Source organism: Biomphalaria glabrata, chromosome 10 (assembly GCF_947242115.1).
Source record: "Biomphalaria glabrata chromosome 10, xgBioGlab47.1, whole genome shotgun sequence".
Lineage (NCBI taxonomy): Eukaryota > Metazoa > Mollusca > Gastropoda > Planorbidae > Biomphalaria > Biomphalaria glabrata.
The window spans coordinates 9,097,431-9,125,038 of NC_074720.1; the positions used below are offsets into that span (position 1 = coordinate 9,097,431).

At 38.8% G+C, this 27,608-nt stretch overlaps 1 protein-coding gene across 2 annotated transcripts in view; it reads right to left on the reverse strand.

The window, feature by feature from the left end:
* The window catches only part of LOC106054337 (ephrin-B2-like), a 452,268-nt gene that overhangs the window by 124,725 nt on the left and 299,935 nt on the right, over positions 1–27,608 (reverse strand). Inside the window, exon 1 of one of the 2 annotated variants that reach the window (XM_056042981.1) lies at positions 25,681–27,146. The exons of the other annotated variant lie outside the window; for it this stretch is intronic. Coding sequence (XP_055898956.1) covers positions 25,681–25,829 — 149 coding nt within the window. The 5' untranslated portion in view covers positions 25,830–27,146. Of the gene's footprint in view, positions 1–25,680; positions 27,147–27,608 lie in introns of those variants that run through there. 2 annotated transcript variants of the gene reach the window in all.

The window sequence follows — 27,608 nt, forward strand, 5'->3', positions numbered from 1 at the left end:
TACCCCCTTTAACAATACCAACACTGGTTGCATTAGTTCTCCTCCCTCCTCGTGCTAACTCAACAAGCCGTAGTGGGAGAGAGAGGGGGGGGGAGGCGGGAATCGACGATAGAATTCCTTTCCTCAAACTACTTACAGGTTGCCGGAGTGACAGATCAAGAAGTGCTCCATCATTAAATATAGACACACTCGGCGGATGATGCCAGCATTCACGACCTCGCCAGCAGGTTCAATATTTGATTATCCTAACTCCACTCGCTCCGACCTCCACCCCACAGCCAATGTTAGATCAATCCTTTCGAAGCATCCTATCGCCATTTTTTTTTTTAAATAAAACGTTTAGGTTTGTTTTTTAATTCTTCAAAAAGAAAGATAAAAGAAAAAAAAATTACAGATTTAAATGCAAATGGTAAAGGCTTTAAAAAAATATTTGAACGTCAAATAGACGAAGCTGAAATCTAGCTGATATGCTGATCTGCAAATGTGAACAGTAAATTGCGAATGTTGAGATGTGCGCAGCCCTGGCGCGAAATTCAATGCCTGCATTGTGCCCGACTACAAAGTGCCTATGTATGCTGAGTGTGTTAGACGCTGTTTATATTGATATATATGGGTGGGCTTGTTACGGCCGAGCTCTGGCAAACTAGAATCACACAAATTCTATTCAAGATATAATCAAGACATGAAGTCTCAACGCCAGTTTTGGGAAATGTAAAAGCACATTTTCGTGTACTCTTTTTTTTTGTTTTGTTTTTTAAATAATTTTTTATAAACTTTTCGATATATACCTGACATTAAAGTAAAAAAAAAAGTTAAAAGTTCCCTTTCGGACCTGACAGTCGGGGTCAAGTAAGGCCATTGGTTGTTGTGCTGGCCATATACACCCTCGTTAGCCGTGGGCCACAGAAACAGATGACCTTTACATCATTAGCCCTATTGATCGCAAGGTCTGAAGGGGGAAATGACTTTCAATTTATCACCAATTTCATAGACTTAACCAACTTATGATGCATTCTAGCTCAATAATTGATATACATTCAGGTTATTCTACAGTATTCATTATATATGACATTGCATTCCTTATTTATGTGGAAATACACCCTCCCTAATACAAGGCTTGAAGACATCCTAAACGATACGCCTCTGATAATGTTCAGCATTACACATTGTGAACAGAATCTGGGTTTCATAAGTTCTTTTTCTGTTGTTTTTTTTAACCCATTGCTGTCTAACGTAATAATTTACCACACTTCTTTTTAACCCATTGCCGTCTATCTTATTTGTATTAATTAATTTGTCCCCTATTTCTATCCCTCACTTTCCCCCCCCCCCTCTCTTTCTAGTAATAACAATCTGTATAGGTGGTAAAAGTAGAAGAAAATAGTCGTGAAAAAAGAAATTCAGACAAAAATGGAGACAGACAGACAGAGTTGAAAAAAAAAACGTTTTGTATCAAGTTTAATCTCAAATAAAATTCAACAATAAGCTTTGAAAAAAAAAAAGGTGCAAAATTGTAAAATATAAAACGGGGCGACCATTTTGAATAAGCCTTAGTCTACAGGGCTCGCGACCCGCGCACTAGAAGACGTGTGTGTGTACTGACAAGCATTCGAGAGTCTTGGTGAATTGAAGTGGGTTCAAATACGAACGAGGCTTTCAGGAATGTAGATCTATAGCTCAATGCAGTAGGATACCTTTCATTCGGGAGGATTTAAAGAAATAGAACAGGGGGGGGGCAGGTAGACTGTCGGTACATCTTATAAAAAAAAAAAAAGGACACTATTTACTCGTGTCATGGACTACTAAGAATGTCTATAGGAAGATGGCGAGGGAGCCCGTTGCCAAATAGTGCGGCTTTAAACCTCGAAACTGAGAGCGAGGGTGCCAACAAAGTGAGGCGTACCTTTCAACAAACGATGCAAAGTCCCCTCCCCCTTCTCGACATGTCCTACACAGAAATCATTTGCGGTGAAGCAACGTGACCCGATTCGCACTCTCCTCATTCTGAGCTAGGACACAGACCTGAACATCAAAGCGCCTTGATCAAACAGAACTGCAACTAAATACAGTGAAGTTTTTCAAGTCTATTCCCCTTGTCACGACAAACACAGCGAAAGTCAATGTTTACTTATGAAATAAATTTGGCTTACCAAATTGATACGAGTGCCAGAGTTTACCATCTGGTATCGACTGTTGAGTGTATCCATTGATATCGAGTGTTTTAAGTTTACCCAGCCGGTATCGATGCTATCTACGAGCAAATACCGAGCTACAAGTGCGCTGATAAACAGAGCGCGGGAAAAAAAATTCTCTGGTGTTGTGAAAAAAAAAGACTAAAAAACAACACTCGCCACCGGTCAAGGAAAAAATTGTGCTGATATATAAGTGATAAATTGACAGCTCTTGTCATAGGCGGTTCTCAGATCAATGTAAAGTAATAGATGTGTAATGCAATAAAGAGAGAAGAGTAGCCAAAGTTCCCATGAGGTTCACCTATGTTCCAGTAACTAACATGCTTGTGGGCAAGGCAACGACAGATCATTCATGTCCTTCACCGCTTGCTTATGGAATTATGGCTAATATCATGGTCACTTCCTGGTCATAAACTCTCCAGTGGCTACACTAAATTTGCCAAACAATATATGGGCCACCCAACCCTGCCCTCCTTTTACTTTCATTATTTTACTTCGGTTCTTTCTTTCTGTGTTTCCATTTCGCTTGAGTCCCTTGGATCCAATCAGCCCTTAACAAAAAAAAAAAAAGCATGTTTCCTTATAGTCCTTGGTAACCATGTCACTGAGCGGAAGTGATCCAGGGGACAAGAGGGGGAACTCTACAATAAATCAAGAAATCACCCTCCGAGTCCCTCGAGCCGAACTTTTCTTCGACTAAAGCCTCGTGCTACAGCCGCAGAAGCCCATCAGAAATTTATGAGGGTCAATAGTGCTGGACACGATAGCCGAGGAGGGGAGGGAGAGTACGGGGGAGGAGAAAAAAATACAGAGAAGAAAGGAGAGAAAGAGAGAAACGGACATTAGGTTTGTATAAAGAACACCCTAGAGGGGCTACTGTTCCAGAAGGAAGAGGGAAAAAATGAGGTCATATTAACACGAGTGTCCAGGCCCTTGAAAGTGGACATTAAGAGACACCTCACGAGTGCTGCATGAAATAACTAACATTCGCGGGGGGTCGATATTTATTAAGAATATGAACTAAAACACGTGACACCAATAATAAAGCTTTAACTGTTCCAAAGTTCATTATTTTTTTCCATTAGAATCGGATGTAAACTAGCATCAGTGTAGTCCTTGGAAACGACTTATTATTCCCCACTCTAGCCCCTAGTAATAATCTAATAGTAACAAAAAAAGGTTAATGAGAAAAAGAAGACATTTAAAAAGACATTTAAAGTAATGCGAGTATAAATGGCGATTTTTATTAGCTATTATATTAACTTTCTCTCCGTAATTATTTACCACATTCTGGTGGAATCAACGTTGGTATCGTCAGTTAGGAGACAAAGAGTTAACAAAGGCGCAAAAAGAGAGTATAACAAAGTTATGCAAGCTAATGCAGACCTACTTCGCCTAATTTAATTCTCGAATTAGACAAGAGGCGACTTTTAATATACGAGATCTTTCGACTTTTAAAATCAAAACTACACACGATTTTGGCGGGAAAGGACGGCTTAGGCAAACCTAAGAATCTGATGACATCATGAAGCGCAACAGCTTCTTAGTTTGACTCAGAGATACTCGAGATTAAAAGTGACTACTTTATCTTTAAGTTTTGGGTAAACAGAAGAAGCGAAAACAGGAAGTGCGTCAGAGTGTTTTAACAAGCTGTGAGAAAGTGTGCAAATGTCTGCAGAACTCATCAACAGTCAGCAATAATGACTCGTGGGAGGGGGGGGGGGGTAAGGAGTGAGGACAGATCGAGTTCATTAAAATCTCTAGATAGACAAAAGCTAAACGTCTATTTTTAAACCAAAGAGCTGTAACTCTTGAACAGCCTAGTTTCTACTTTTGGAGTTATTTCCCCCCCCCAAGTCTTCCATGAAATTGAGCCTTGCGAAATTATAAACGTCATTATAAATTAACGTCATTATAAAGTGACGTCCTCGACGTAGAAGAAAGCGCCCAGTTCAGCTGTAGGCTGCCTTGTCACACGAGTAACTTGGATTTGGTAAACAGAAACCCTCGTCGACTCCTCACGGTTGCAAAATGCCCCAGTGTGCAGCCTAGTTCCAAAAGAAATCGACGTTCTAAATTGACAATGACGGATGGTAGTGTTCATAGAAAAGGGCGCTTTTTTAAATAAGGCATCAACAAAAAGAAAAGGTTGGAAAATGGGGGGGGGGCGCGCGAAACGAAAACAAGTTACCTCCGCGGAGACCATTTTCCGTCCTCCCTAGTTTTTCCACGTAGACAGGAGCACGTGAAATCGACACCCGCACGACGCCACACCGGTGTACGCTGGACAGGCGCCCCTACTCTCCCAACCTTTAGAACTCAGAAGAGACTCCCCGGTGTATATTCTGTGGACAAACCCACTTCTCGGGTTTTACTTCGTCCGGGAAAAAGGGGGGCGGGGGCGTAATCCAACCCACAAAGCTAGGAACCTTAAAAAGCTATAAAAAAAGGGGAGCGCGGTGCGCCCCTCAATGGTGCACCCCTCTCCAACCACAGCACGCTAACAAACAATTCGATAGGTGGCCGTGTTCTGAGAACAGGGTTAGGTTACCCCCTTCATAGCCTGGTACAACACACCGTAGACCCAACAGAGTGACCTATTGGTACAATGGGGTCATTAAGAAAGGCTGAACATTATAACCCAGAACACACGATATGATCTTTTTGAGCCATGTCGCCCATGATAAAACAGAAGCGGTCTTCATAATACAGACCTGGCCTTTGACTTAGATCAATAAGCAATAATTCTCTGGCATTTGTTTGTTGTTTGTTATACAAATAAAATAAACAAGTTATTATATTAATAAACATTAACCATAGGCATAACAGCTAACAGGGGAAGAACCCGAAACACAGTTCATTAGGTCCAAATTTTGTTATTTTTAGATCAATATGTTGTACTATTATTATTATTATTCCTGGTTTTTCTCCCATATACGGGTCTTATCATGACCGAGACACGATCAATGCGTTTCCCTTTTACAAAAGTCTACTGATGTTTTCCTATGATATGGCGAGTTTCCAGAGTTGGAGAATAGACTAGCACATAGGACATATAGTGATCAAATTCAAGGCTTAACAATGAGGCAAATCCCAACTCTTCTGAACCATCACGAAATGTTTGTATATTTAACAAACACAAAAATTAATTTTATATATGCAAAAGATTAATAACCAAAATTGAAACAACTTTTGGAAAACATGAATTGATTTACGTGTGCGTGTATCTAACGTTTCAAATATAGATAAGATACATACATTGTATCTTAGGGAATTCTAGTACAATACTAAGACGTGAAAGACGCAAGAGCAATTTATGAGGGTAAGTGAGAAGAGACAGAGAGACAAGACAGAAAGAGAGAGAAAGAGAGAGAGAGTTTAAGAGGGTTTGGAATTGTAAAACATGGATTGTGAGATGAAAATGAAACAAAACAAAAAAGTACGTAGGAAATGAAGACCTGAATAATTCATAATGCATCCTGGGATGTGAAGTATTTAGCACAGCGATCTGTCGCAACACGCAAGAAGCTATTTGATATTGTTCATTCTTTGGCCGCCGGGCACAACGTCATTTTAGATCAATACTATTTTTGTTCTAAGATTGAAAAAAAAAAAAAAAAAAACAACCTCGGACCATTTGTACGCGTCCTGCTGTGAACAAGTTAATGATAGTGCTTCATTTTTTATTTTGCTTTTTTAGGGACTAAAACAAATCTGAGGGTTGGGTTCACTTCAGAGCAGGGTTTAGCAGAAGCTGCAAAGAGAAGATAATTATGGTGATTTCTCTTGAAGCGTCTAACACGTGAGTTTATTTTCTCAATTACATTCAATTAACTACAACAACCATAGCGAGCCTTATTTTGTTCCATTTTTTTTCACTCCTTAATTTAAGGCGTAATAACAAAAAAAAAAAAAGAAAATTGATTTTAATCTGATTTTCAACGAGTTTTTTTTTAAAAACAGGTCACAATAGAATGAGACAACACATGTACCGAAAGATGAAAATTGATACAAGCGAAACATGCTCTTGAGGAGAGTGTCCAGGGAATGCTGTCCCTCAATGCTGCTGACGTATTAAGAGGCTGGTAAAACGCGAATGGCCCCTAAGACACCCTTGTCGGAATACAGACTGTATGATATTTGGGGAACTGCATGATCCTGAAACCTTTGCGCAGTTCATCCAAACAAAATAGGACCAGCTAGTTATATAAGCCATCTAACTTGAAAAAGAAAAACTGATATGTTAAATCTACTCAAAATAAAAGCCATTAAGAGAGCACATATTTCGTTTAGTCTTTTCACCTGAACACGCTTTCCGTAGAAATAGGCATGAGTTTCGATCTCTGATTTGGTCTAATCATATTTGAATAAAGAAAACAATAAATTGAGATTAATTGTACGTGTGCAAGATGTTCATTGTCAATTGCAGTGCTTTCTCGGAGTTATTCCCCCATTCTTCCACTCCCCCGACCCACTTTTTTCCCCTCCACAACATCTATTTACTTAAGACACTCGACAGCATCAACGCCGGAGAATAGATCGAGGGTTCTTTGCTTTTTGTGGTCGATCGTTCAAGTTTAAACAGCGCCATTGAACAAGACGTTTTGTGTCGTCAGCGTTGTTTTATTCATGACGTTTTTGCACCTTATTATTGTTTTACGATTTCTCTTAAGTTAACAGAATAGTAATGAGGTTACGGAGAGAGAGACAGAGAGAGAGGAAGAGAGAGAAAAAGAGAGAGAGAGAAAAAGAGACACGCCTGACAGCAAGTCAAAGATAACGCTTGCTAGAGGAAGGAAAAAATACGGTCGAAGGAAACAAAAAGTCGAGGTGGTCAATACCTGGCGATGGTTTCAAAGCCAAGAATAGCCAGTGGTCATGATGTGAGAGATCAATAGAAGAGGGGATTAAGTCTTGTCTCGACTTGGCCGAATCTCTAAGAATGACTGGACAATAAGATAAAACTCTTCTATCTGACCCCTGATTCTTAGTCTTCCAAGAGTAATGCCAAGTTTAAATTTAGAAAGAGGGAATAACTCATCTCGAAAAAGAGTAAACACTTTAAAAAGAACATTTTAGCGGGTAACGAGAGAGAATAAAATCTACAAGCAATGTATGATTGCTTCTCAAATACATAATCGCCCATCACGTCCACTTCATATCTAACAGACGTTTGTTATAAGACACACATGTACATAAGAAGGAAGCTTGCTACTATCCCATTTAGCCCATGTATGGTTCAACATAGCATGAATGGTTAGAGGCTCTCGAGCTACTAATACAATCAACAAACACAAACAACTAGGGGGAGATTACACAACCTGATCCTCGAAAACACAACGTTAGCTTGGCAAAATAGATTTAGCTCTAGATATGAACACTAAAGAGATCTATTCTAAGCCGCTCACAAGTATGTTATTGTTGTCTTCACCCTTGTTCTACACTCAGAGAACAAGTTTCAAAGAGCTTCGCGAGAAAGAAAATGAAAATAGCAACACCTTATGAAAACCCTTATTACAAGAAGACACTCTGTTTCTCAAAGAACCTGAAGCTAGTTATGGAAACTCAATTCATTTTTTATAAACTACTACTGAAGACAATTGTTGCTATATAGAATCCTACCCCTACCTTTTTCTTATCTCCCTTGTTAGATCTCGCGTTCCAAGAAGTAAAAACCATGTTCTATATTTAGAGCGAAGTCTAGTTCCCAAAGTTCTATTCAATGCAAGGACTGCTAGTAACACTACCTGGGTGGGAAACATACACACACACACAAAACACGCAACTATTTCAGTATCTGCTGGACAACTGTCGGCGATAAATAATAACAATAATAACAATCGCAGCGACGCCGCGACGACGAATAGTGATTACGATGATGAATGGTGGGGTAATGAAATCAATCCGGTGTTATTATAGTGTGCCCCCAATGTCAACAGTTGTGACAGCGTGGTAATGCGATTCTGTCACTGTCAATGCAACATTCCCGCCCTCTGGGTCATGCGCTCTCGCGTTGTCCTCCAAGAACATTTAGCGGTGCCAAAAAAAAAAATAAATGCATCGGTTTCTACACTCGCGGATGAAGTGAACATTGCCAGAGACATTCACGTGAAACTTTCTAAGACGTGATAGATCTTGATCAAATATCGAATACTATAAGAACAAGATATTCATCTCCTACGGTCCTGTTATAAGTTGGGAACTTCAAGTATGGCCGATTTACAAATACATCCATCTTTTCCAGTGGCGCTACAGCCCATGGAGGGCTCTGTCTCGTTTCAACACATCTTTCCGTTCAGATCTCTTCTGAGCCTTTCGTCTCCAAACTGTTGTAGATCTGCCTCCACACCAATCCATCGCATTCGTGGTCTGCCTTTAGGTCGTCTGCCTTTTTGTGTCCCCCCCCCCCCCGTATACAAAATTTCGCACCTCTGTTCTCTGACATTCTTTCAAGTTGACCTGCCCAACGTAGTCTGTTTAATTATATTTCTGTCACTATCGGTGGATCTTCAATCTTCATAAATGAGATATTATCACATGTTACGTGCGTGTCCTCCACCCAGTTTCATCTTGTAATAGTACCATAGATTTTCCGAAGTATTTTTCTTTTGGAAGTATTATGTAAATTTTTTTATTGTCTTTGTCTGTGTCAAGGTCTCACTTACATACATGGCTAAAGGTCCACAAACAAAGGGCATGTAAATCTACATTATTTTGGAGAAGACTTGAGGCGTTGTCTTCCAGTCCGGAGATGAAGTCAGAGCGCAGTATTTCACAATATGAAACTGATTTTAAAGTGTCAACTTTGCTCTAGAAAGTTCGAAACGAAAATGTTAACTGCTTTCCCATAACACACATTTGCGAATGTCTAGAGATAAATTAAATAGGACGACTTGGCTCTTCTAAGATTAGTCTAGCCTCCCTCTTATTTTCCAAACTCCGATTTGCCCACTAAAAAAATTATTCGATGACGAATCTTGTTCAAAATCAAGAGAATAGCAAATCATTTAATTAATTAATTATTTTTTTTTGTTTTCTTTTTTCGCTTTAAGAGTTCCGGAATAAAAATGTTTGGATGTTTTAAAAATAAGTGGCCGAAAATAACAGTTTGATTTTGTTTTTCATAGATCATGGTAGTGGAGTCAAACGAGCTTACACGTTCATAAGAGCTATAGCCAGGATGCGCGTGTTTTTACAAATGAATATAGTAAAACAATGCAAAGCAATGGGAAACTATGGAAAGAACACTCGTGGTCAACTCACTCGAGAACTCGCGAGCACCATACTGAGAGAAAAAAAAACTCACGTGCGGACCGAACTAAGCCTAACTGGCAAGAGCCGCCTAGCAAATGTGCTGGGTGGGAGGGGCTGATGGGATAAGAATGTCAAAGGTCAGCTAACATGGTGAGTATATAAACGGATGAGGGGAGGGCCAAGGTGAGACTGACCAGCTTATTTACTCACAGGGTGATTCTCCCACTGTTTACGCTAACACTGGATGAGTAAATATCACAAGAGCGCGGACACTAAATAAGCAGTCAATGGCCCGGTCTAGCCAAGTGTCATGGCGACTGTTTACCTTGACAACGCGGTTTTATTTCCTTCCCCGTTTTCGGCCATATTCTATTTTTAGTCTTAATTTCAATGTTGGCATAAGAGTTTCAGCTGCTGACAATTGTGGTAGAGAAATGGATTGCAGGTCAATGACAAGGAAGTCCAACTTTAACGTGTGCTTATGTTAAGAACACATCTAGCAGACAGCTCCGTCGACAGGACGAAAAGCTAGGTATCGAGCTTGTGATTGGAAGCATACTTGTTTATATACAGCTGGAGGATGTTGTGAATATAAGTTTAATAATTAAAAAAAAAAAACCAGCCCTCTCACACCTTCCGATCTCTGGGGCACATGATGTACAGGTCATTTGTTGTTGTTTTGTGACCCAGTTAGCGAGAGTGCCATGTGGCCAGCAAAACGACGAACCGCCTTTACTTTTCCCTACTTATGTCAGGTATCCGTTAGAGCTGGGTGCTCTCAATAGGCGCCCTAGAAGATCCCGAAGTTATAAATCCCGGGACCAGAGCCCAGTTGATTAATGACAGTTCAGTATGCCTTGATTGCTGCTGTGTACATTAACCGTTGACGGGGTCAAGTGTGAAAAACGTTGATATACAGACCACAGCCCACTAGGTTGATATACAGACCACAGACCACTAGGTAGATACAGACCACAGCCCACTAGGCTGATATACAGAGCACAGTCCACTGAGTACAGAAAAGAACTGTACTTTGATCACTATCACCAGTATACAAGTAGACTTTACAGTAGAAACGTATGGCAGATAGAAGTTGCAATGATGCTAAAAGAAAAACACCAACAAACGCACAGATAACTTGAGCCTAAGCACGCCTACTGTACTAAGATCATAGAAATCTTTGGCCCGTTGGGAAAAGGGGGGGGGGGGTAAATTACGTCACATGATCACGGTGACATGTACCGATGACTGCAAAGGGAGAGAAGATGGGGGGTAACACGAGAAGGGCAGAGCTCGGTGACAATCTCCTTAGAGCGCGCTCATTAAATGCTCCTAGAAGTGAACGGGCACGTCATGAACAAGACCGAGGCCAGGTCGAGGGGAACTCGGTGCAAGCCGTCACCTCGTTAAAACTCGCGTGCAATCAAGAAGCCTTTTAGGAAGCATTAGTTTCCGCTCGGGTTTAAAACCAGTCACCTTTTTTTTTCTTTCTTGCCTGTATGTTCTTTTTTTTTTAAAAAACATCTTTGTCGAGAGTGTTTTGTGGAAGAAATCGAAAAGATTGAGAGAGAGAAAGAAATGTTGATCTAGAAAGTACGACAGACTTTTAGGCCAATCTCAGCAAGTGTGACTGACTGAATTAGTGAACGCGTTACTTGTGTATTGGTTTCACCTAATGACATTATTTGACTCTTTAAATTCTTGGCATTTTAAAAACTGATGTCATTTGTATCTGGAGCAAAAGTTAACATTTGTGTTAAGTAAAATAAAAATATTTTAAAAAAATTGATACAACAAGGTTGATGGGATCTAAGGACATTCTCGGTGCATTGAATTGTTTAACATTAATTTGATAAAAAAAAAAAAGCAAGTGCCATTTCACTTTTCTTAATAAACGCTTTGACGCGACAGTGAGGTTCACAGTGTTGCTTTTATCGTTCAGTTCCTAGCAGTGAGATGTCCACTACATAAGACTGTGGTCGATACAAATACCAAACTCGGACTTTATAATCACCCCATGAAAATAGGGCGGACATTCACTGTACCTTCAGTTTTTAGGGCTATTAATTCCTAAACCAAAACTCCTGATTGGAAGCAGGAGAGGGGAGATGGCGGGGCTCGAACCCGTGGGCATCGCGATGTCAATCCGAAGCGCATCCCACACGACTAGTTAGACTCCCGATTCTTATAATAAGTAGGCCGCCAAAAGATGGCCACTTCGTTTTGTTGTGTATAACATTATATATACAGTACGATGTTAAATATAAACTCAGATGTCATGTCCATAGGAAGGCAATAACGTTTAACTATGTAACTTTAAATGTATGTAGAACCACATTCACCTAGATCAGCGGTTCTCAACCTTTCATGCTCGGCGACCCCTCTTTACATTCCCCCAGTCTGCCGCGACCCCCCCCCCCCATACACACACAGCAACGGAGGAGTAGACAAAAACATCAATTTTTTCAATGGTCTTAGGCGACCCCTGGCAAATCGTCAATCGACCCCCAAGGGGGTCGCGACCCACAGGTTGAGAACCCCTGAGTCGTAATTGATAAGAAGCAGGCATTAAGAATATATTGGAGTAGGCATACCACAATCTCTTGTCAGTAGTCGACTATAATAACGTCTTATAAAGAACTCACCAAGAATGATTATTATACAAAGGAAGACATTAGTTTCGAATGATTGAAACCCAGTCTCAAAGTTTACCATTGACGCCTCCCTACCAAAGATAAAATAACCCTGATAACGCCACTGTCGAGTTGTGTGTTTGTACGAGAGCCGTACACGGGAGAGCCGCTAGTGTTTACCGGAGAACCAATCATACATCAGATAGATGGCAAACGATGAAATCAAATTGAAGGCGATTTGTTTTCCCGCTTCTTTTGTTCCCTTTTTTTTATCAGGCGAGCTCTTCTAAAGCAAAGGGAGGAAAAAAAATTAATCAGACGATAAGAAGGAATAAAGACCCTCGGCGGTCCTGCTTGCAGACGACTTCTTGTTCTCGCTTCCTCGTGTTTATACTCTGTAGTAGATAAAACGTAGACAATGTTTACTAACACGGTCCGTAGCCCCGGGGGTCGCGAGCTTCTAGCCGAGTGAGAAAATGTTTGGTGAGTTGAAGGAGGGAGACCCAGTGAGATGTTATCGTACTCCCCCCCCCCATCCCCACCAAACTAAATCAACAACGGAAGTGTAATCACACGCGTTTTTTTTCCCTCCCTTTCTCTCTCTGACCAGGGGGGTGATATAAAGGATAACCAATTGTTGGTATGGTCCAAGCAGATATTGGCGGATGGACTGCTCACGAGTGGTCAAGCGTGGAATGATTGGATTCCAACTGTTAGGATAATAGATGACCAAAAAAAAAAAGGACACAGGTTACCCGAGGCACTAATGACATTAATTCATTCATTTTGAGCGTTCCCGGACCCCAAAGATACTACAGTCCATGCAGATTCCCACAGCTGGCGATTGACTTTCATCCCTTGAGCCAACGGCGCCCCCCGATGGGTAAAGTTGGCTGCTGAAAAGGACGCTTTATATTCATGGAACTCCCGCGTTGTGACTTCGTATGGATGGACATACAAGTTAAAAAAAAAACCCAGAGTTTTGCCTTTTTCGTTTTAATAAGGCCAATCTTATTGGGATGTCCTATAGGTTTTGAACGATGCAGGAACTACAAGTATCTGACGAGATGAGAAGAATTAATTAAATCCTGTGTTCCGAAGTTCTCTGACTCACCATGAAAAAGACCAACCGCAAAATATGTAGTCAGTTTACAGATCTGTGTAGTTTCTATTAATTGTACTTTGATGGCGACTTCCAGTTAATTTTTTTTTAGGGGGGGGATGGGGATAATTGAGATTTTAAGTTTACCTTTTATATCTATACCGCCAGAGGATGCCCTGGTGTACATCACACGTTACCCAAGTACCACTCAGCACATACGCGCGCACTTACGTCCATACAAAAGCAAGCATCAAGACTTTGGAAGATATGTTTCAGCGCAGTTCTTCAGAGAGAAAAAAAAAATTCCTGCATTGTGTAAGGCTCCCCCCCCCCCTCCCTTTCAATATTAAACAACTCAACACATTTCTTCAAAGTTCTAACTTACGGTAGCGGTTGATGGATTGATTTCGGTGAGCCTTTTTTTTTTCTTTTCTAGAGGTGGGCTGTGTTATTAAGCCCTCGAGCTAGAGTCGGGCGAAGAGGGAACAGTCGATCAAAACATTGACGAGTCGGTCTTAAAATAACATTCTAATTTGTCAAGCTGGCGGAGTTTCCGCACTAGGTACAGAATACATAGTATGTCTTTAAATACACTTTGTTTGGATGCATAGCCGCACAGCCGGTAAATATATAGATCTCCATGATAACCCATATCTTCAAATAGCTCGTTGTCACTAATCGACAAGATTATAATCATTATACAAAAAATAACACACAATTAATTGCATGGTACGTCGAACATAATGTTTTATTAAGATTCATACGTTTGAAATACAGACTCTTGTGCAATGCAGACAGCAAGAGAGGGAGGAATAAATTCAGCCTGAAAAAAATATATAACAGTTTTGTTAAAATTGTAAATATATATAGTAGTTTATTTATTTCGGACATTACATGAATTCGGACATTCGCTGTTTTTTTGTGGTCATTAAATAATTATTTATATATTTTTTATAAAACTAGCGCGCTGTATAATATGCTTGTCCATTTTCCAATGATTCTGACCCAATTTCCTACCATTCAACTGTCTTTTTATGTAAGAAAAACGAATTTCAAATTTGTTAATCAGGTTGTTGTTTTTTCCTGTTACCCGGATGACTCACACACACATAAAATAAACAAACATAAAATAAGTCTAAAAGTCGGTGCAGAAATCACTATTCCAGTGACCTAATTTTGGTAGAATAAGTGTGTTCATATTTTTATTTTTTGTGTTCGTATTTATGCATAGTTTGAAAACATCGTAATGATTTCATGTGAGGGGCTATGCCTGGGGATCTTAAAAGTTAGTTAATGTTAATATAGAATTAAAATCTGAGTTTATTGATGCCTTAATATAGAGACTGTCCGAAATTATGGTGTCCGGAATCAAATAATGTGGGTCAAATGTGTCCGAATTAAATGAAAACACACGGCCTCTTTGACCTTAAATATAATAACAAATATAGGTTTGGGGAACAAATATAAGTAGTCATCCTTATTCTCCTTTAACTAAAGAAGATTTTGATACGTCATTTTCTTTTCTATGTCAAACCATTGTAAAATAATGCGCTGTCAAAGTCGAACTTTCAAATTTGGGCCTATAGGTGTCCGAATAGCATAAACTACTCTATGTATATACTAGGAACTGAAGCGAAGCGATCTTTAAGAGTGGTCTACAAGTCGCCCACAAATATTTCACTGACCTATAACAAAACTTAGAGAAAACAGAACGATGGATAGCATTTGTTGTTTCTTCTAGATTGTTCTATATGTATATGTTGTGTATATGCAGTATCTCTTGTAGATTGTTCTATATGTATATGTTGTGTATATGCAGTATCTCTTGTAGATTGTTCTATATGTATATGTTGTGTATATGCAGTATCTCTTGTAGATTGTTCTATATGTATATGTTGTGTATATGGAGTATCTCTTGTAGATTGTTCTATATGTATATGTTGTGTGTATGCAGTATCTCTTGTAGATTGTTCTATATGTATATGTTGTGTGTATGCAGTATCTCTTGTAGATTGTTCTATATGTATATGTTGTGTGTATGCAGTATCTCTTGTAGATTGTTCTATATGTATATGTTGTGTATATGCAATATCTCTTGTAGATTTTTATATGTGTATGTCAAATACTTTATTGTCTTCTCTTAAGGGTAACAGAGGTGGTGAAATTTGCTATGAGAACAATGTAAAAAGCAAACACCATGGTATCACTCAGAGGCTTTTTGTCCATATGGTTTTGGGCTAACAAAGAATGGACACTGGTTTGTAGAAAAGTCACAAAGTGGTACGGACAGTGACAGTATGAAGAAGCAGACTGACCAATGAGATGGTCTTAAAACAGGACAAAAGATCAAAGCAATGCAGTTAATCCAGAGCACCCTTCGCGCTGACCTGTGCAGATAACCTGGCAAAAGGGTAAAAAGTCAGACTCCGTCGTGTGGTCATTTAGTCCATAAGGAATGCCCAGACCAAATCTGCACGGCCCGGCATTCAGTCACGAATGGAGCGATACGCATCAAATCGAGAGTCAATAAGACAGCGTGTTTGTTTTTTTTTAGTTTTTTTTCTGAAAAGAAGATGCTCGCAAGGAGACGAGGCTGTGGAGAGGTCAGAAAGGTTAGAGGGTACGATAAGCGGGTTAGAACGTGTCGAGAAAGTGTTTGGTGTTTCCAATCATTTTGTCCAACAATCGCAATACTTTGTAGCTATAAAAAAAATAAGACTGAATACTATGAATTATCAAATCATTTTACAGAAACCACGACTTATTGAATACTTTAAAAAAAAAAAAAAAAAAAAAAAAAGGTTCAGCATAATAAATAAGATTAGCTTCGTTTACGACTGAAGACGTTCCCAACCAGAGTGTACTAGTAAAAGTGTTCGATTGTTTCTGCTTCCAAAGTCCTGGACAAAAATTCTGTCGTGACGAGCCATGCATAAAATTGAATTCCTAATGAAGCGACAAATTATAATGGTTTGGAATGGTTTCTGATAAGATCACTTTTCTTTCAAAGACGAGTATCTAGATTTACATTATAAACTTTTCATCGGATTTATTGCTACCTCTCACGCAATAGTAAAAAAAAAAAAAACAACACGCTTTCAGCTAAGCGGAAATAATTAACCTTGACCTACTTCTAAACTAAAAAAAAATATATTTAAAACAGTTTCTAGACTATTTTTATTGGTTACCTTGTCTATTTATAGAACCTAACATACAACATATTTATTGAAGCGGGGAAGTCAAGTGCCCCTTTTAAGATCTTGGGATCCATGGGGCAGATAATTTTTAAAAAAATTCATCTATTAACGAGGGTGTCATGTGCCCATCACAACGACCAACCGCCTTTACTTTTCCCAAATATTTTCAGGTATCTATTTAGAGTTGGATGGACTCATAACCATCGAATTCTTCAAGGGTCGAACCCGAAACCCTTCTAGGGCGCACAATAAAAAAAAACACGTTTACTTTATAAAAGTGGAAAGTGATAAAGAAAAAAAACAAAATAACACGCTGAAAAGAAAAAAAAAGCTTCCGTTTACTGTGTGTAACAAGCCAAGGTCCAATGTTAAATGGACGAGGCAGGATTGAGTTTCTTTCACCCGAGATGTTTTATTTCATTCCCCTACTCCTCAATTTGACCAGCACGTCTGCGACTGTCACACACACACACAAATAGGAGGGAAAGGACAGAGAGAGAGAGAGAGAGAGAGAGAGAGAGAGAGAGAGAGCGTAAGATTCTCATTCGGATGTTGTTCGTCTTTTCTCTCGTCTGTTTCCATTCCACTATCAGCTGCCGGTGTACACGTCGTCTGCTCGTGACGTAAGAGGAGACAGTTTCACACGTCTGCGTGTCATAGACACATGCATCGCACGATAATATAATTTAAAAAAAAAAAGCGTGCCCATTCATAACGCAGTAGTGTCGGTGGGGTGACCTCCATTTCAAAAGTAAGCATACATACTGAGGGTGAATCGAGTGCTTTCCTTATTTGTGGGGCGCCGCCGCCCGTTAGCGTCTTCAAGAATCAAGACATTTCCAATTTCAGTATCTTATCACAGCCGTGACAAGTGTTGACAAACTAACGGCCCTAGGGCCAAATACGGCCCTCGAAATAATTTACCGCTGTCACGGTACGGAGGAGAGAGAGAGAGTAAACACGTGCATGGAATAAATAATTTAAATCTTCATACACAGATTTCAAAAACTCGTTTTAAATCCGTTATTAACAACTCTTATATATTGTGGTTTCTGTTATAAAATAAGCTGAAAGAGCCTTATTCTATGTGTTAAATTAAATGTGTTTCTTTGCGTTTTAGCAATGAATTGATTGAACAAGTGACGTCTTGAAATTGTGCGACCCATAAAATAGTGACCAAGTCCTCTTTACCGTTGAAGTGCTCGCGAATGACCACACTCTCTACTCGAGCGCGATGAACATAAAAACCACCAACCCCCAACCCCTCGCCCACTCCCTTCACCCACCCATCTCCTTTTTATTTTGTTCCGCAGGTGGTCATAACTTTGGTCTAGACGAGGTCAAGAGGTTACAGTGTATTAAACAGAACATTTCTAGCGCATAAATGTTCCGAGATTCGCGAGGCTAGTAACAAACTTATCTTCACATCAAATCAAATTTCAAAACTAAGGAAAGTAAGTTGGGAGGTGTACATCTATTGACACATCGGGTACTATTTAGACTTGTATATTTCTTTCCTATCATTTTGAAACTGGCTATAGTCAACATACCGGAAACCACTACCAATTTAAATATATACAAGTTAAAAACTTCGAATACAAAAGAAACGAGCAAAAACCATAACAAAAAAAAAATGTGACACACGGGCTACTATTTAAACTTATTCTTCTTCTTTGTTGTCTTTTTGAAACTGGAGATTTCTGACAACCGCTCCTAGATCTGAGACATGCGCAGTGGGTTCCATAGGCAGTTGTTAATTTTCTTAAGCAGTGATCTGAGGATCAGCATCCTGATGTCGCGTCTTGATAAATAGACTTGTACTTGACAATGTAATAGAATAGAACAAAATCTATCCACAGGGATTCACATATTTTAGCGGGAAGATCACAACGTACTAACGATTTTAAGTGCATATTTATTTTTTGTATGCACAAGTTGAGAACCTCGAATACAAAGAAAAGAGAAGAAAGCCAAGAAAGAAATGTGATAAAAAAGTCAATGACTTTGATGGCGATTAACGCGCCACGCTGCAAACAAAAATCAAGTATCAAATTCAACGTAAGAACAATGTCAACTCTCCAAAGTATGTCTATCGTCTGATCAGCTCGAGGTGTTTTCGCGCTTCTGAGCCAAAAAAAAATTTTTTTAAAGAGAAAAATGTTTGAGACAAAAAAAATATGAGAAAAAATAATCGCGTAATTCGACTCAGGTAGGTTCCGCCATTTTCTTCCCTGACTTGACATTTCACACTATACTTCCCGGGTGTCCGTTGCGTCTGTTTACCTGTCATTATAATCTCCCCCCATCTCTGGACCATTGTTCTGGCTAGCTTCTCCTGCTATTGTTTTGGTCTTCCAGAATCGAGTATCAGCTAAAAGCGTAGACGCCGCTGCAAAAAAAAACCCACAAAAACATAACCCGCCCGCGGCTTACTTCTTTTCCTACAAAGAAGTCAAGAAAAACAATACACTTTCAGAGAGATTGACTCCAACAGAGAACAGCCTTTCTCTCCCTTCTCTCTCGTGTATCTGAAACCACATATTGAATCTCTCATTAACACTAGCCGAGGATTGAACGTGTTTCATTGCGAGGTAAGCCCAGGCCAGTCTAACTTTGACAGTTATGAAATAGCTAACTGATAATGCAGGCCTGTGGGACTGGAGGGGGTGAGATTAGAGCTTCAATTTAAAAAAGTCATTTCAATACAATGCAACACTTTTCTGTTAAGGAAGAGGCTCGAACCTCCAAAAAAAACAACACTCATTCAATCAGGATGGCTGCATGGTCGTGCGGTTTGCTCGCTGGACTGTCGTTCGGATTTATCAATGGTTCCGGGTTCAAGCCCTGCCCACTCCCTTTCCCCGTCGTCCTGCGGGAGGTTTGGACAAGGAAGTAAACTATCTTCAACTCTGAAGGAACATTCGAAACATGTCAAACATTTTACAAAACATGGTTTCCACTTCACTTCTTTCTAGCTCGTTTCACTATCAATTTAAATATATTTTTTTTAATTCGTAGTTAACAACTATAATATGAGACTTTTAATGGACTATATTAAAATCTATGCAATAGTTCATCTTTCTTAAACCGAATTGTTCGTCAATCAAGACTCTAGCCTAACTTTATCTCCATTCTGGACTGGCTATTGTCTTGCCTTCCATCTCTCAACTGGAATACGTTACGCTATTGTTCTTTCCCCTTGTTCTAGCCTCGTGAAGGTACCAACATTATTTACATAACCTTCGACCTTTGAGTGCTCGTATTTATTTGCTCAGAGCCGTCCCTCCCCCCGGCAAGGAGCGATCGATAGAATTATATAACATAAAAAGTCAATTGACTTAAAAGTCAAGTATTTCCAGGGCCAGCCTAAATTGTCAATTACCATTTTATTCCCCCCTCTCTGACAAGGCAAGGCACTACTATGGACTTAAGAAAGAAGTTTAGTATCAAAGTTTTATTTCTGAAAAAAAAAAATGATGAACAAACTGTGGTTCGAGTCCTCGTCAGATCTTATAGTCAAGTTCCCCTTTCAGACCATGCTGACTATTGGGCAGATGATGTTAAGGTTATCTGTTTCTGTGGCCTACGATAAACGAGCAGAGTGTCATGTGACCAGCACAACGACCAACCACCTTTACTTTGCTCAACTAAAAATTACCCATTAGAGTTAGGTACACTCGGGGCGTTCTAAAAAATTCCAAACTTCAAAATCCCAGCCTTCCCTGAGATTCGAACTCAGTACCCCAGGTTCGGAAGCCAAGCACCCCCTGTCGTATCGTTATACTTCAATCATAACTACTTCCACTTCTCCTCTCAATAACTAGTATATCCTAACTCTGTTGTTATATGAGTAAGAAAGGGGCTAAAGTGGAGTTTAAGTTATATTTGAGTTACATTCGGAGTTAAAGTGTATAGTTGAAGCTATATTTTAAGTCAAACAAAACTGGGATTTGAAGGGCATGCCTTATGAAAGAAAATTTCCAATACAAAATTTCTGGATGAAATGCCAAAGAAGATCATGAACCCATGAAAAACAATTGAATGTTTCATTCGGATTTAACAAGAAACACATTGCTGTAAATGAAAGAAACTTTTTAAAAAAATGTAAAGGATAAAGGTACATCCAGAAAGGTTTCCCACAATTCACAAGGACATACAGATCCAAATTTAACATCTGCAACATCAGATTTCAGAGCATGTTAAAATTATTATATGAGCATAATATGAAGACTATATATCATGAGTAAATATTAATTAGCATAACTCTAAGTCAAATTATACTCACAATGAAAAGGTTAGCATTTTTTAATCCAGACAATAAAATGGATTTGAAATAAAATCTTCCAGCTTCAAGCCAAACACAGTATTAGTACACCTACAACATTAAGAAGTAGTATCAACACGTCTTAAGTATCAACTCCAATATCAAAGATTATGTTTACCCTTTACAATTATTATTTTCTAAAATGTATTTTCGAAAGAAACGTGTAATAATTTTTTTTTTTGCCAACAATAAAAAAAAAAGGGGGGCGAAAGGCCAAAAGAGACCTAAAGTTTAAACGTATTTGCTTCTGACACCAAATAATCAAATTTTAAATGACAAGGTTTATAAAACCTATTTTTGATCCGGCACGATCAGGCCGTTTAACACAAAAATACGAAAAAAAAAGAATTCATCTGTTGAAGACGTGTCCCAGCATCAACAAGACCAGTGATGAAAGATAATATTAGTCTACCCGTGTTGTCGTTGTGTCGGGACGCAGGGGCGGAGAACTCGGGGACAATATTTTCACTATGGTAAAGAGTCAATAAATAAATATCTGCTAGGGATGGGGATAAAGGACGGATGGGGGGCGGGCGGGGGTCGCTGCTGAACTTGCTGCATTTAGAAATGGAAATAGTGTTAGCATGTATTGATCAGTCATCCCTTTTCCGTACCGCTGCAGCCTCTTTACGGCTGAGTAGTATTGAGATTTTGTGGGTCAGGGGGCGAGCAGGGTAGGATGAGTAGATGTGTGGGGAGAGAGGGATGGAGGGGGGGATCTCTCAAGTAAATTAGCAAACACAGAAACATCATCACGGACGGATCTCAAACGATACCGGTGGAAAATGTCAAAGTGTATGGAACAGTCTTGAGAAGCGCTTAAGAGTTGAAAGGAAATCGTTGGTAAAGATTTGTATTCAGCAGACGAAGATGGAGTGTTGATGTTTACGCATGCGCTGCATATTGTGAATGCAGAAGGTCGCAAACAAAATAATGTGTTGTCAAATTACTGTTCTTGGGCATCCTGTCTCTAGGCACTATGTGCACATTTGTACGGAAGAAGTGCCAATTATAAAGAGATGATAATTTTTTGGTTTGATAATTTTACATAAAATAATTCTGTAGCTCTTTAAAAAATAATTTGCTTGTATTAAACGTGCCAACAATATTTTTTTTCGCACTCTAAAGCTGGATTTGACTTTTCTTTATTTATTATTTAATAAAAATGTAAGAAATTTGTTTACAAAAGTTAAAGTTGTTGCCTGCCACTTCAAGATTAAGACTAGTTATTTTTTCTTATTTAATTTTTTTTTTTACAACTAAAACAAGAGCATTCCAAAAGAGAACAGACAGAACACACAGAAGAGTTCATTGAGTGACTGCACATAGAAGTCTTGATCTTTTTCATGTTCCCTAGTCAACGAGTAGCGCTGATACAGTCTGGCCTAGTAAGGAACATACCCAAAACACAACAAAAAAAATTCACATAAACTATTGAAAATACTTATGCTGATATTGGACAAGGAGCATTATAATTTCGATAAAGTTATTATTACTTAGGAACTGAAATAAAAAAGAGTGTTATATTTTACACACACACAAACATTATCGAACAGCATTTTAAAATCAGGTGTTTATGCTTGGAAGTTAAATTAAAACGCAAATGTTCTTACATATTAAATTGTATAAATTGGTCAACAGGTTTTTCAGAAGCATCTTGATTTAAATCACCATACGTGTTAAGAGTTTATAAAAAAAAATGCACGCATATTGAAAATAATTTTAGATGTTGTTCTTTGTCATTTGAATTCTGCTCTTTAAAAAAAAAACTGGCCAAGAAAACAAGGCAAATATGAAATACATTTCTAACTGGCCAGTTTGGCCCAACAAAAGAGATTAGTGTGGACAGAATACATATTAATGTGGCATCGCTGGTGTCCAAAGACGTGTTTGGGGGGTAAAGAGAGGGGCGCCAGCCAATCGATACAGAGACCACCCTGTTTTTCCTATCAATTCCAGATTTTTCAACCGGATAATGGCAAAACTAAGCTTTTTTTTTTCTTTTTAGTCTGTGTGTCTGTTTGGTCTCTAACAAAAAAAAAAAGCCACACACACGCACACACTTTAGTTTCTTCTGATAGTGAAAACAATCTTGGCAGGTTTTTCAATGCAGCATTGTTTTGTTTTTTTAAGGTTTGTTTTGTTGAGTTTCTGTCTTCGTCTAGTTCTACTTTTTAAAAAATTAGGTGTTATTTCTGATGTTATTAAAGTCAGACATGCGAATTTTTATTGAATAGAAAATTTTGCTTAAAGCAGTAGAAATAACTCTTGCAAATAAATACAAGAAAGAAAACAATTTAGATCGAAAGATATAAACAGTAGAAAGAGCATTGATTAAGTACATTTTACCTCAGAATACTTAATGATATCTAATACATAATTAGTATTATGGGTACAGTGTGTACGTGAAAAAAAAAATTGCATTGATTTTCATTAATCGTCAATTATTAACTTTTATGATGTCTGCATAATTAGATATTATTAAAATTGTAATAATAAAAAAAAAGCATAATAATTATAGTAACAAAAAGTTCGACAATATTATTACACGATTAACCTTTAAAAAATAGAAAGTACAGTTAAAGAAAAGCGCGCCTGGCACTTGGAGATACTCAGGCAGACGATCTAACAAGAACATTTTTATCTCCCTCAATATCATTTCTTACGCAACGTTTGGCCAGAGATTTGCCTCGCGAGACTGCAAACATACGACAGCAGAGCGATTTTCTATTCCAAAAGATAAGATATCCGCGAGCCATTTCCATAGCCGCAGACGTAATAACGAGCCGATGCAAGTAATATTTCAAAAGGAGAACTCGGCTTGGCAGTCTAAGGCGTTTTCTAAAAGCTCGGATAATGATGTAGAGTACAGCGTGTAATGCTTAAAAAAAATTACACTAGGGTTAGAGAGTATTTGATGTGTTACATAGCTAAAGACGCGTTTGAATTTTGATACTCTGCCTGACCAGGTGTTAGGTCAAGGCCATTCGACATATCGCTAGAAAATATATAATCTATTATTAATTGGAGCGGCGGGTGTGTTCGAAGATTGTGTGTGTGTTTGGGTGAAAGATGTAGAGCTGCACATGTCTTTAATAAAAATGATTTGCAATATATATATATATAAATGATTTTTTTAAAGACGTAGCCTAACACCATATTTATAACTTAGATATAATATTGAAAAATGACCCCATCATAGAAGATCATCATGCGCAGATGCTAATGTTTAAAATTACTTATCTAAAAAAACAGTAGTTTTATTTAAGAAAATAATCAGTTTAAGGCACAGTAATGATTAGCATTCATTCTTTTATACTTGTGTTATCGCAAGATTTTTAACTGTATGTTGGTCACCTAACTGTTAGAGGCCTATTTGTATAAATTCGCCACCTTAACATAAACCGATTATTATGTCTGTCTGTGCATGTGTTTCGATATCAGTAAAATCAATGTGTGTGTGTGTGTTTATTGATACATAAAAACAAATGGTGAGTAGATGATCCATTAAAACATATGTTTCCTATCTCTAGTATGAAATATAGTGTAAAAGAAGAAAAACATGATTTCAACAGGTATTTTACAGGGTGGTGTCTGTGGACACCACTGAAGAAAAAAAAAGGGAGGGGGCGGACTAACTAGAATAGAGAAGAGGGGGGGGTGTGTGAAAAATGGATGACAAGGGGGGACCTAAATCATGCAGATCAAATACAGGTGTGCGTGTTGGAGGAACAGAAGCCACGACCGTGACCAGTGAGATGGGTTTCACGAGTGTGTGTGTGTGTGTATACATGTGTGTGTGAAGTCTTGTTTCTGGTCACAATAAAGAAATAAAGTGGGGGAGGGGGGGTAGCGGTAAGGAGGGCGCGGGATAATTTATGAGTGACTAAAAGACACACCACTTGATCCCACTTGATAAATTATGTACGTGAGTTGTTGTCAAACAATATGACCGATGGTCAGAAGTGGCCGTCTGACAGGTGACGCTCATTGTTTTGACAAAGACGTTTTATGATTGGCGGGGTCATAGTCGGAATATTAAACACACTCGGCCCTGACCACCGCCTTACCACCCAAATAGTTCTCTGGGACATCAACATGTTTATCAACGTGTGTATCAACATGACAATACGGGTTGAATACCGTTAAGCGACGCTGAACGTTACAGACCTACACACTAATGACTAAGACTTGTACACACCTACTTAAGAAGAAAAACACTCCAACACAACAGAATGCCCTGTGGACCTGCCAAAAATTGTTACGGACAAATGTCCACTGTTACTTTCGACTAATTTTACTCTTCCCACCACCCTCTGTCCACTTACAGACCAAAACAACAGCCAGTTCAAAGTTTTGACACGTATGTTTTGACACTGACCGTGACTTATCTACCGAACAAACGCTGGACATGGCCGCGTAGTCCCCGGTTTAAAAGATAAACATCTTCTAGTTTTATTAGGCATAAGAAAAATAATTAAAATTTGGCCACATTCTATTGTAGCTTAAAGGCATTGTAATTAACGATGTATCCATAAATATTCATTTGCAACATTTAGCCACAATGTGATGGGTCTATAGTTCAAATTCTAGCTCCAAGTTTTGTCAAAGACTTACAAAGTGTAACAATGCCACGCGTTGAATAGACATTGAACTAGATCTACATTTATTGTCCACAATTGTAATACTTGTTTTCCGTTAATTAATTTGAAGAATTCTATTGTCACAATAATTTTTAGTGCATTCTTTGCTAATATTAACATTATTACGAACTAGATCTAATTCTATATATGTTTTTAATTGGTATAAGACATTTAATAATAAAAATTTCAGTTTGCTGATAAACGTTTGAGAAGAACCGACGGTAAATTATAGGATAACGAGGGTTAAAGTAGAGAGGAAATAAAAGAAGAAATAGCAAGATGTTGAGTTGGTGTGAGCTGGTGTGAATAATGTAAAAATAAATGTGGGTACTCACAGTGAATTAGTAGAATTCCAATAAACGGGTGGCAGCGTACGTCCACTGTCTACGTAGGACAGGGCAGTGGGCAACAGAAGTAGTAAATAATGCACTACCCAGGTCATTCTCCAAGTGTATAGTGTACTGGTTTCTGGAACCTGAACCATCACTCAGCTCACCCCTCTACCAGTGAATGGTCAGTTCAGTGACCAGTACCTACAACTCGACTCAGAATGTGCTGAAGTTAAATCCAAAGTAATCCGAAACAGGTGCAGGAGGCCGCGCTGGAGTGGACAGACCTAGAATAACTTATGGCCAATGTATTGGACACAGAATCATAAACCATCATATAAAATCACATGTCCATTATCTGAAGAATTACACAAAGATTTGAACGCACAAGTCCGAATAGCATAGGCTTTACTGCTTGTTAGATCTAGATTCTAGACTAGAGTCTAGATTCTCTAGATATTGTATAAACTTTTAGATCTAGACTCTATATCGTTATAGATCTAGATCTAGATGTTGATGTTGATATTGAATACAAAGTGATGTAGATCTAGATGTAGACTCTATATCGTTATCAAACTTGTTGTTTAAATAAGGACATTGACATGAACCAATAACCTTTTTAGACGTAGATTTTGATTTTGCTCCAAAAGAATGAAAAGTTTTATTGCTGTTCATAAATCCAGTTCAGAATTTATAATTTTGCTAATCCTCAAAAACAATGATTACGATATATAAAGATGTTATCTACATCTATATATTTCTCTATATTCTAAATCAAACTTATATCCATAAATTATGAAAATCACAATTTTTTGTACAATATTTGAATAATTAGAACAAAAAATCCACAAATTATCTCAAAAAATGAATAATTTCACTTGTTTAAATCACTTGGCACTTAATGCTTTTAAATATGTAAACCTGGGAAAAATCCTGTTACATTTTTTGAACATATAACAGCGGATCACTGCATCAATGACTGGGGTATGGTACGAGCAGACATCGCAATGTGATAGGGCCGAGCGTCCACAGGTAGATCGAGATGTAGATGCTGTTTGATTGACAGGCAAACTCCCGTCGCCGTGTTGTTGCTGTTAATTTTTTTTTTATCTCACTCAGCAAGAAATACTCCCAATAAAACAGTAAGGTAATTTAGAATGACAGCAGTAATCCACAGTAACCAAATAAACACATTGAATAAAGACTTGTAGTGGCAGATATAGTGGAATAACACACAGACACGCTCGCAGACGTCTGCGCTGATATACACGCGCGAAACACTAAAACAAATAAACACTAACGCAAGAAGTAAATACACTTTCTTCCCTACGATTCCACGGGGCCACAATGCAGGTGAATGGAACCATCGCACAGAGCGCCTCTCTCTCTCTCTCTCTTCTACAAATCTTATTCTCTTACTAAAGAGACACTGGTATTTGACTCAAAGAAGAAAAGGGAGGAGGGTGGTGGGAAGAGAGAGGACGGTAGAAGGCGTGCGAGACAGCGGCTTGGACACAAAACTATACACAACATCGCTAGTACTGCCTCCACCCGTCCGTGTCTCTCCCTCTCTCTCTCGCCTCGGATCACTCGCCGCACTCGCTGGCTCTGCGCCGCTTCTCAAACGCGTGGTGGAAAAGGAGGAGTGTAGAGAAACGGAGAGAGAGAGAGAGAGAGAGAGAGGGGTGTGTGTGAAAAGATGTGGACTACCTTCGAGGATAAAAATAGCCGGGCTAAATCACGTGACGATAACAATAGCGCTGAGAAAGGGGCTTACCGCTAGATCGGTGATGGTTGCTTAGGAGGGAGAGAAAAAAGGGTGTTCAAAGCGGGAGGCAGGGGGCACGAGGGGACAGGAGGGCGCTTAGAGAGTGACTTCAAGTTGAGGAGAGGGGGCGACAACAATAAAAATTGCGACAGACCGTGGAACACAC